An 11116-nucleotide genomic window follows, 5' to 3' on the forward strand; every position below is an offset into this window, starting at 1 on the left:
GGCATTTTAAACTATTTAGGGATTGGAAGGGGAGCAACACTTGGTTTCCAAGGTTGTTGTGAGTATTTATCCATATCCACTCCTTTGATTAGAGGGGGAACTCCAGGGATTTGCTCGATGCGCTCATTCTGTTCCTTAAGTTGTTTCTGCAAAGTTAGTACTAAATTTTGCAAATGAGAATTATTTGAATTACCTGGTTCTCCTTCCTGTGGTTCACTGGGGGTTCCTCCATTTCCAGAATTAACAAAGCCAGAACGAGGATTCTCCAATGTATTATTATTAGGCGTAGGTGTGGGTGGTGTAACATGTAATCGACTAACTAGAGCCTGAAGAGCTTTGCTAACCCGTGCATCAATTACTTTTTGTAAACCTTCATCTGCCCCTTCAAAATGTTCAAATTGCTCTTGTTGATCAACACGAGATTCAGGAGCAGGAGTGCCTTCACGAGATTGACGTGGTGAATTTTGAGGGGAGGGAACCACGTCAATGTTGTGTAAATCTCCATGATTTTAATGGATTTGATTTTCATGGTTTCCCAAGGTGTTTTCACTGTTATTGTTGTTTGACATGATGATAACAACGGATAGAATGTAGCTTAAAAGAAAAGATTATCAGATTTCCGGTAACGGAACCAATTTGTTTAACCAAAAATCTGAGTTTTTGGTCAAAGCTAGAAATAAAGAGAAATTCGGGTTACTGATAATCTTGAGACAAAAATAATAGAAGACTTCTGAGAATAATAAAGTAATAAGTAGTTTTGTATTTCAGTGTAATCTCAATAATATTTCGTGTCTACATATGTTGAGTCCTTCTCCTTTTATATTTGATTCTAGGAGAAGGTGTAATGCCTTTGTCTTAATGAGACAATTATGAGCAATAACTGACATTAAAAGAAACGTTATTCAATCATTTCTATTTAATTCAAATTTTCTAACGTATTTTATATTTAATGCCGTATTTAGACTCTTTTACGTCATCAGATTCGTATCTTCAACTTCTTCCGATTTTCGGTCTTTAAATGTCTCGAATAGGTACGAGACTCGTGCCATTTGAGTAACGGTCCACACCTATGTTGCTTTCTTCTCCCCATATCTGTTGTCGCCCGTGCCTCTTGGCTATTTATTGCGTTTTGACCTTTTGACCAGTCCACGTGTCATGACACGTCATCTTCAATATTCAGACTCAGTTTTTTCCCAATACACACCTGTTGGCAACGCTGAAATATTAAAAACGATTTGATATATTTACAATTAACGAGTAAATATGTTTTTACAAGTAATTTAAGCTTTTTAAACAGGTAACTTATTTTAAATTTAAGCAACAAATACTACTTAGTATAAATAATTATATGTAATTATTTTTATGTGACTTGATAATGTAAAAATTCCGATACAGTATAAAAAAGTTGAACGCTTAAAAGGATTTTTAATTGGTTTAGCGGACATATAGAAAGCAAATATCCCAAAGTTTATCACATTTTATCTTATTTCTTTTTCCTGTTTTCCCTTCTCTATTCTTTTGTAATTTTGTTTTATTTTATAAGCTCTACACAACTATTTCTCTTTTTTCTCCTTTCTTTTCGCCTTCTGCCTTCAGCCATGCAGATTTTTTTTCCTTTTCGTCCTTCTAGCTTCGCCTCTTTTAAAAGTAAAAAAAAGTTGGATCAAAGGCTTCGTCTTTTTCATAATTAAATTGTGTCTTTTCCCTCTCCTCGTTGATCTCATCAGATACACACGCAACAAATATATACAATGGGAGAGGAGAAAGCACAGAAAAGATAGCTAGAAAACACGAAAAGATATATAGCAACACCCAAATTTCCGTTATATAAGGTTCGACTAATTCAGATTTGTGTTGCATAGGACTTGATTAGTCCATATTAACGATGCATATGGCCATTTAAGGGAAAATCTTCCTACCAAAAGAATCTTTATTCTCAAGTTGCTAACCCGAGACATCTGATTAAAAGTCAAGAGATAACCGCATCTCATTATATCCCTAGTGGTGGTGCGTGCATGATTTCATCCCGCCCTAGATGTGCTTTTTGTTTTGTATATATACGTTTATATTTTGTGATCATCAGCCATGTTTTCTTTTAAAAACAGAAAACATTGTGGTTTACCAAAGAAAATTTTGTTAATTTTTGAAATGCCAAATGCATTGTTTTTAGAAAATTTTCTTTATGAAATAGTAATTTATTCAAATGCAAATTGTTTTTGAGGAAAAATAGTTCGAAAAACTCTTCCATCTATACATTCCAAAAAAGCTTGTCCAAAAGTTGTCAAACCGGCACCTTCTATTGATCTTATTTTAAATTGTCATCCTATCACAAAAAATACCAGTAATATCTGTGTTAGTCTTATATTTTCTTATTTTTAGGTTGTTATCATTATTTGTTGGTCCTTTTGCTTCGGTTATCTTGTTTTCTTGCTAGTATTATTGCTTATTGTTGTTGTTTCTTCTTTTTCATGTTTTTCATCCTTCCTTCAGTCGAGGGTCGCATCTTTGTCAAGGTGGGGATAAGGCTGTGACATTACGTACCTTTTTCAAACCCCACTTGTGGGACTATACTGAGTTTACTTTTGTTGTATTCTATCACACAAAAGTCATTGTTTATTTATTTTGTCACATCTGATTTAAATTGTTTGATTAAATTTTTAGAAAAAAATACGTTTTTATGTACTTTCCTAGACTGATTTTTTCATGAGCCAAATATACAGAAACTTGACACCATGTTAATTATTTACCAATTATATTTAATGTTTACTTTATTTAAATTATATATACTATAAGTGTGATCACTAGAGCTGTATTCTAAGTTACCACGTTTATTTGGTTATGAATTAATACTCATCAAGAGATTTACATGTAGATTATTATAGCTATCTGCTTATTAATTAATTTTTATCAATAAATTTATTCTATTATCTTATATGTAACTTGAATATCTAAATCTTACGGCTTGTTTGGATGGTTGTTCCCTATTGTATCGTATTGTATTGTTATCCTAAAACAATATTTGTTTTGATTGTTTCATTAAAATTGATTGTATTGTATTGTTAAATTCATTGTTCCGGAACAATGAAAAGTCCCCTTTTTTGAAACAATCGATTTGGTGTGGTGGGATTGTTTCCTAATTTTCTTTCTAATTATGTCCTAACTTATTACTCCACAATTCTATTTTATCCTTTTTCTTTTTTTTCTATTTTAACTCCAAATTTCCAACCTGTAACCTACTTTGTTTTTTTTCCAGAGCTTCTGCCGCCAACGTTAAAGGTGTTTTGCCGCCTTTTGTTTTATTTTTTCTCCTAATTTGCTTTTAACTCAATTCTAATTAGATGTGCCCCTTTATTTTGCATTCTTCTGTCTCGCTTTTTTGTTCTGCTTTCTTAAGGTGTTTTGTCTTCTTCTGTTTTGTTTTATGCATAATTTTTGATAAATTTAATATTTAAATAATTGAGGGTGCTTTTGTAAACTTATCGGTTACAGTACAGTACGATACAGTCAAACCAAACAGCAAAATATTATTTAACAATAATAAATAATACAATCTATGCAAACATTGTATTTATAAAACAGTATGATACAATACAATATATTATAAAACGACGGGGAACAATGATCCAAACAGAGTGTAAATCTTAGTGCAAAGAACTCAAACTTCTTCAACAAATATTGGAGAACAAACTAAATAGATCTTCCCGTTTAACATAAAGGAAATACAGAGCGGGACCTATAACGAAGAAAACCGCTAGCTTATTCAAAAGAAACAAAGAACAAACAACTTTGGCTTCTCTGAAGAATGGAGTTTGATAATTCTCCCATTAATCAATGCTCCAAAAAGCACGAGAAGATATATCAAGAATGGTTCAATTTTGCTGATTCGGGTCTGCTCTCTCTCTCTCTCTCTCACACACACACCATGCAATTTGGTTATTGACTAAAAAATTGGGTTAACTATTGGTATTACAGATGGAGATGGACGTCTCACCGGAAAGGACGCCACCAATTTTCTTGAAATGTCAAACTTGCCTCGTGATCATCTCAAGCAGGTTTTTTTTTGTGCTTAATTCTTTCAATCAACTCATAGTAATCGTTGCACTTCTATAATTCCGTCTGTGTGAGCAGAGACGGAGCTAGAATTTTAACTTTATGAATTCTGGATTTTAGAATGACGAGTGCTAATAACTTGTACACATTTAATGAATTTCTTAACACAAAGATACTGTTGGCGCAAAAGCTACTAGGTTCGGCTAAAGAATCAAATAAAATTTAGTAGAGTGAACAAACTAAGGGTTCAAACTAATTTAAGAAATGATTCTATGAGTTGAGATGTGATTATGAAGCAGAATATGATTATAAAATTGAATGGTGAGAAAACGAGCAATGGTTTGTGAAAATTATCAAGAGGAAAGACACCCGAATAAGCTGTCCCAACCCATAGGCTTTTGTCCTCGTAACGGAATTTTTTTGGCATTTAGTAGCTACGTTTTGATCAAACAACGGCTATATTTTATGTGTCCTATGTTTCTTCACAGTTTTTGTGAATTGCTTTTACTGTTTGAATATCAACAAATCGTTTACTTCTCTGTTTTTCCTAAGGTGTGGGCAATTGCAGATTCCAAACGGCAAGGATTTCTTGGTTTTAAAGAGTTTATTACTGCAATGCAGGTACATAACTCTTTGTGTGGGCTCTCATTTCACCTTTTATAGTTAATTTTCTTCCCTCTAAAATGCAGATCATTCTTTGCATTTCACTATGTAGTTGGTCTCTTTGGCTCAAGCTGGCCATGCAGTGACAAGTGATTCCTTAAATGCCGAAGGTAAGTAGGACGGTATCAAAACAGTATGCTAGTAATTTCAGTTGTCACCAACAAGGGCCGTGGTGCTTACTCCTTCATCTTGAACCAGAGCTCTCGGGTTAGAGTTCTGACCTTTGTTAGGGAGTGCGTTGCCCACCAATGTGGGATTTCCTGGCACGAATCCAGATTTAGTCGGGCTCCAGTGCTGGTACCGGACACCGAATATAGTTGTCATTTGACTGCTATTCTGGAAACTTAGTTGATTCTTTGTCAGACTTGTATTGATTTTCTTTAGCATGCAGAATTTGTTCTCTTATACTGATTTTGTAATTAGAACACTTTCAATTCAATGCAGTTGACTTTGAAACTTTGCAGCTACCTACAATGGAAGGTCTGGATGGACTTCTCGCTGTAAGTAATGCTAGATTTCACTTTCTTTTTTCCTTTTTCCCATTCGTAGCTTCTTCTTTTTTATAACCGTAGTGTCAAAGGCCAGTTTGTGTGCACCTCAATTAATTCTGCAAGGTACTTGTTACCTCCCACCAGCACATGTACCAGGTAACTGTGTCCACCAAGACTTGGACAGATGGAAGGAAATCACCTAGGTCTCATAGCTTTTTAGTTATCCTGAGGTCGAGAGTTCCATTCATAACTTTAACTGTTAACTTAAAATGTTTTACAGAAGAAGAAGCGTGTGGCTAAATGGGCACCTGACCGCAATGGTAATGTTACTTCGGTACATACAAGAAGATCTTTCTTTAATTTTATTTGCTTAAGTTCTTGGAAAATTGGGAAGGGGAAGTGGATAGAGCCTCTGCGTCTAACTAATTGGATTGTGAAGCAGGCAGTCTTGTGCTATCCTCACGAGCTAATTGGTTTTCATCATCAAAATCTTCAAAGAAGGTGAGTGTGCTTATTGTCTTTATTCTTTTATATATAACAAACTACTGCTACGCCTCAATACCATGGTAGTGGAGTCGGCTATAAGAATCATCACTAAACATGTTGCTCTATTAATTAGACCCAGTATCAATTCTATAGGTTCTCTAACACTAGAAATTCTAAACATTTCTACTGGCATACAGATCCCTAACAAAACCAGAATACTCCCAAAGAACGTTGGGCTTAATGTAACTGTACCGACATGACTAAACCTTCATACTTATTGGTACCACCAATATGTATATTTTTCTTCCATTGTGTCGATTTTGCACTAAGTCTACATGAATTTCAAGAGATTTGTAGGTGTTTTAGACAACTTTCTTCGACGTAATTTTAGGTTTATTCGTCCTTTTTTAACACCTTCAATCACCATGGTTTCACACCTATGGACGAGTACATTTAGAGGTTGACATAGGATGTGACCAAAACCACCTCAAACACCTTCTCTCATTTATCCTCTATGTATGTATAGACTCTCATATCTTGCGCTTTCTTTTGCTTAACAAATGCACTTCTCAGAGGCTTGCCTGTCGTAAACTCCGAATATTAACTTTATTTGAATGACTCCATCTGTTTTGCATCAAATGCTATGCTTTCATACTATAGCTGTCTATATGATATCCTTTCCTAGAAGGAGTACCTTTCCACACTATCTTCACTCCAAATTACGTGACAGACTTCTGTTATGCAATGTCTTAACATGATTGACAAGCTTCTAAAATATTGTATTCTATATAGGTTTCACAGTTTACAAGTAGCCTTCTGTAATAGCTTTCCGTTGGTATGTTAAATGCTAATTTCTGTATATGCTCCGTGGGATGATGCTCGGTCCTTTTCATTTGCCCTTCAGGTTCCTTCACACTATGTCACCTCAATAATTGATGGACTGAAGAAGTTGTACGTCAAGAAACTAAAGCCATTGGAAGTTGCATATCACTTCAGTGATTTTGTCTCTCCTTTATTGGTAGGTGTAGTTATCATGTCAGTTTAGCTATGCTTATTTGAAACGAATAAGAAAAGAACTTAAATTTCATTTCTTCCCCTTTAACTATGTTATCTTTCTTATCAGTATCATGATGACGGAAATACACACAGCTGAGTTAACTTCTTTATTATGCTATTTTGGTAGGCAAATAGTGATTTTGATGCCAAACCAATGGTGATGCTTTTAGGTCAATACTCCACTGGCAAAACAACATTCATTAAGCATTTACTCAAAACAAGTTATCCAGGTTAGCAAATTTTTTTTTCTTGCGTATATGCTTTTATCTGTGCATTGACGGGTCTTCGTTTATGTTTATGGTTCTTTTGTGCCTATATATAGGTGCTCATATTGGACCAGAACCTACAACAGACAGATTTGTTGTCGTTATGGTACTTTCACCTATCTGATTTTTACTGATATACTGTGTTCACTCACTTATTATCCTTCTTGGTATGATGCTGAGTGGAAGAAAACTTAGACTCTACCGGAGTTGAATCTTTTTTGTTAAAAGCTGTCCCAGAAATAGTGTCCCCTTACTTTAGACGACGTTTTATGATTCTATAACAGTTTACTTTTCATCAACATATGTATAAACTACTTTATTCAATTATCTGAGCTACCTATGTATTCACGCGAACCCAGTAGCTTCTACCCAATCCCTGTATACGCAGTAAGAAATTTATTAAATATCTAAAAATATTTGACTGTGAACATAGTTATTATTGTATATTAACTTAGTCGTTGTGGGAACAGATAAACTTAGAACCCTGGATCCGCCTCTGGTTAATGAAGACGTTCAGTAGGAAAGGAGAATTTATTCTTGAAAGTAGATTTGTTTAATGGTGTTGGTATGCCAAATCATTTGTTAGACATTCATTCACTTTAACTGTGTATTAAACAGAACGGACCTGACGAAAGATGTGTCCCGGGGAATACAATTGCTGTTCAAGCAGATATGCCATTTAGCGGTTTGACAACTTTTGGAACATCATTTTTGTCAAAGTTTGAGTGTTCTCAAATGCCGCATCCTGTAAGTTAATGGACTCTTTGTTACTCATACCACATAATGAAAACAAATTTTATAGAAACTAATGATATCATTTTTCCCTTAAAAAGCTGTTAGAAAATGTCACAATTGTGGATACTCCGGGAGTTTTATCAGGCGAAAAGCAACGAACGCAAAGGAGCTATGACTTTACAGGGGTGACATCCTGGTTTGCTGCTAAGTGTGATCTCATTCTGCTATTGTTTGATCCCCACAAACTTGATATTAGCGATGAGTTCAAACGTGTGATTGCATCTCTTCAAGGTCATGATGATAAGATACGAGTTGTTTTGAACAAGGCTGACCAAGTTGATACTCAACAAGTAAGGCATATAACATTTTCTTTCGTTCATGTCCGCGCCCTTGTAACTATGCTAAAGTTTATTTTATTAATTGGTCCTTATTATTGCAGCTAATGAGGGTTTATGGAGCATTAATGTGGTCTTTAGGGAAAGTTCTGAATACCCCTGAAGTTACGCGTGTCTACATAGGGTATGATCTCGCTATTTTCAATTATTTCATAACTAATTTAGAAGGGATTATTTTAGCAAAATAAATGTAATTAAGCTGCAGATCATTATGATATTATGAGAATAGATATACATTAAATACATTATCTCTTGCTTTAGTGCAGAGATAATGTTCACAAATATCCAAATATACATGTTCATTTCATAGTTCTGTCTATTTGAAAGCATTATTTTAAAGTCATACGAAATGTTTTATTTTTAGACGGAAAATTGAAAAAGGCTGCTCGGTGCACAAAGCATCTCGCTTTCACGCAGGGTCCGGGGAAGGGCTGCACCCCATGGAGTGTTATGTAGGTAGCCTACCCTGATGCAAGTATCAGTGACTGATTCCACAACTCGAACCCGTGACCTATAGGTCACATGGACTCACGGAGACAACTTTACCGTTGCTCCAAGACTCCCCTTTTTATTTTAAGACGGCAAACAAAATTCTTTTGTTTTGGAGTTGTGCAATTTGCATAAACTCTTTGGATGTTTTGGCTTTTACAGATCATTTAATGACAGACCTATAAATGAAGCTCCCACGGGACCTGTGGGGAAAGAACTTTTTGAAAAGGAACAAGATGATCTCCTTTCAGACCTGAAAAACATACCAAAGAAAGCTTGTGATCGTCGTGTAAGTTCACATTCTCTGAGTGTGATCCTAAAATTTTTTTTGATCATAAAGTCTGCTTCTGATTTACTATAAACAAGGATGAAGAACAAGTTTTGTTGCATACAGATAAATGAATTCGTAAAACGTGCTAGAGCTGCCAAGATACATGCTTATATCATAAGTCACCTGAAAAAGGAAATGCCTGCTATGATGGGCAAAGCGAAGAAACAGAAAAGACTTATCGATAACTTGGAAGATGAATTCGTAAAGGTGTGTCTCTCGTACCCCTTCGCTAACTCTCCTGACACGAACTTTATATCGAGTATTATGTCGTAATGTTCTCATTTCTTCCAAACAGATTCAAAAAGAACATCATTTGCCAGCCGGGGATTTTCCAAATGTCGAACATTTTAGAGAAGTTTTGAGTGGCTATAGCATTGACAAGTTTGAGAAGTTGAAACCTAAGTTAATACAAGCTGTTGATGACATGCTTGGTTATGACATCCCTGAACTTCTCAAAAATTTCAGGAATCCTTACGACTAACTAGGTAAAAAGTTGGTATAGTACGGACAGAGGTGGAGCCAAGATTTGAAGCTATGGGGTCGGGGTACTTTTATGTTACTCGGTTGTAAATTAATAATTTATACATATTTAATGAATTTTCTAAGATAAATACAAAGTTTGGGCTAAAGTTACTAGGTTCGGCCGAACCCGTAAACTGCATATTAGCTCTGCCCCTGAGCATGTAAAAGGTGTATAATATGGAATGTATGTGGTTGTATTCTTGTTCCTATTTTTAGTTTCACATTTAGACTTTCCTTGAGCATATTGGTTGATGACTGATTATTGAATTAATAATATTAATTGGCGATTGAGCTGTAAAGACACTTTAATTTCTGTTTATTAGCATATGTGCTTGGTTTTTCTTGTTCCTTTCTCTGAGAAGCCACATGGTTTGAAGAGGTTCAATTGAATTCGCTTTGTCGGTTAAGAAAGATACTATGCAAATAGAGTATAAATATTTTTTTTTCTATTTTATATACAACAACAATAATAACCTAGTGAGTTTCCACGAATGGAGTCAGGGGGGGTAAAATATACGCAATCCTACCCTTACCCTAGGAAGAACAGAGAGGTTGTTGCCGATAGGCTTTTGACTAGAGAAAGAATGAAAAAAGTATTTGCAACAGGTAGTAATAACAACTAGATAAAACAAAAAGACCAAAACCAAGAAAGCAAGTAAGGGATCGTTTGGTATGAGGTATAAGAAGGTATAAGGGTGGTATAAAAATTTAATACCACCTTAATACTCTGTTTGGTTAGCAAACCGGGTATAAGTTATCCCGGTGGGGTAATTAGCACTGGTATAACTTATACCTTCTTAAAAATTATGCAATTGTCATTCTTAATACAGTATATCAAACAATGAATAAATAACAATCCAGCATAACTAATCCCAATATAATTTATAACGGTATAAATCGTATTCCAACCAAACGACCCCTAAGAATAAAGAGATACCATACTAACACTAATGCTATCGAGCTGAGCAGCGTACGCTCGACTACATACTAACCTACTATCTTAATCCTCGACCACTATACCCTCCTATCAATGGTCATATCCCCGTTTATATAACTGCCGGGAATCTAGTGATATATAGGAAGATTCTAGTGTAGCCACAAATGTAGCTTAAAAAGTGCTTAACTTGTATGTTTTAATCCCATATGTAACTTTGTTGTTGGTATGCTGAGTTTACTACTTGAGGAATATTAGAACCCCTAATAAAAGTTAGTAGACTAATAATTTGAAAAAACAAAAGGAAAAAAGGGGAAGCTCAGATGCGCAAGTTTTCGTCAATAGGACTAGGGGCGGAGACCCAATCACCGCATTGAGCGCATATATTCATCACAGCCAACACAAATTGTATGCACCAGCCGGGAATCGAACCCGGGTCTGTACTGTGGCAGGGTATTATTCTACCACTAGACCACTTGTGCTTCTTGGTTTGATGTCCTTCCGAAATCATATGTGTATGCATTCAACCTAGACCAATTCTGGTGGAATTCAAAGATTCTGCCTTTACCTAGACTTGTTAAATGGGCCGACCCAATCCGGACCCGAACCCATTGACTCTTGGCCCATGGATTCTCAAGCGGGCCGGTACGGTTCACTTTCTATTATGGGACGGTCCGGATTTGACCCATTAATCAAAA

The 11116-nt window shown here is 35.4% G+C and overlaps 1 protein-coding gene and 1 non-coding gene across 3 annotated transcripts; one reads left to right on the forward strand and one right to left on the reverse strand.

The window, feature by feature from the left end:
- The first annotated feature begins 3719 nt into the window (after positions 1-3719).
- On the forward strand, positions 3720-9666 carry LOC107807506 (EH domain-containing protein 1-like). 2 transcript variants are annotated; one of them, XM_075256899.1, is made up of 16 exons: positions 3720-3887; positions 3973-4052; positions 4603-4671; positions 4766-4823; positions 5158-5213; positions 5485-5524; positions 5647-5705; positions 6595-6708; positions 6874-6976; positions 7069-7118; positions 7631-7759; positions 7846-8097; positions 8187-8266; positions 8794-8920; positions 9026-9169; positions 9258-9666. In XM_075256899.1, exons 1-16 carry the CDS (start codon positions 3803-3805, stop codon positions 9441-9443), a joined length of 1632 nt encoding a protein of 543 aa, XP_075113000.1. In that variant the 5' UTR covers positions 3720-3802; the 3' UTR covers positions 9444-9666. The 2 variants fall into 2 exon arrangements, with proteins under 2 accessions (XP_075113000.1, XP_075112993.1); XM_075256892.1 differs by lacking the exons at positions 3720-3887; positions 3973-4052 and having other exon boundaries at positions 4574-4671; positions 4740-4823.
- A 1067-nt stretch (positions 9667-10733) lies between these two features.
- Positions 10734-10817, reverse strand: LOC142165357 (small nucleolar RNA snoR114). Its single transcript, XR_012696162.1, has one exon. It is a non-coding gene; the product is annotated as a small nucleolar RNA snoR114 (small nucleolar RNA).
- Positions 10818-11116: the final 299 nt, after the last annotated feature.

Source organism: Nicotiana tabacum, chromosome 1 (assembly GCF_000715075.1).
Source record: "Nicotiana tabacum cultivar K326 chromosome 1, ASM71507v2, whole genome shotgun sequence".
Taxonomy (NCBI): Eukaryota; Viridiplantae; Streptophyta; class Magnoliopsida; order Solanales; family Solanaceae; genus Nicotiana; species Nicotiana tabacum.

Bases quoted from the DNA above. Each gene is read 5' to 3' on its own strand.
- LOC107807506 (XM_075256899.1), top strand. From the start codon at position 3,803: ATGGAGTTTGATAATTCTCCCATTAATCAATGCTCCAAAAAGCACGAG. The intron at 5,214-5,484 runs GTAAGTAATGCT...AATGTTTTACAG, and splicing joins GTCTGGATGGACTTCTCGCT to AAGAAGAAGCGTGTGGCTAA. The intron at 5,525-5,646 runs GTAATGTTACTT...ATTGTGAAGCAG, and splicing joins ATGGGCACCTGACCGCAATG to GCAGTCTTGTGCTATCCTCA.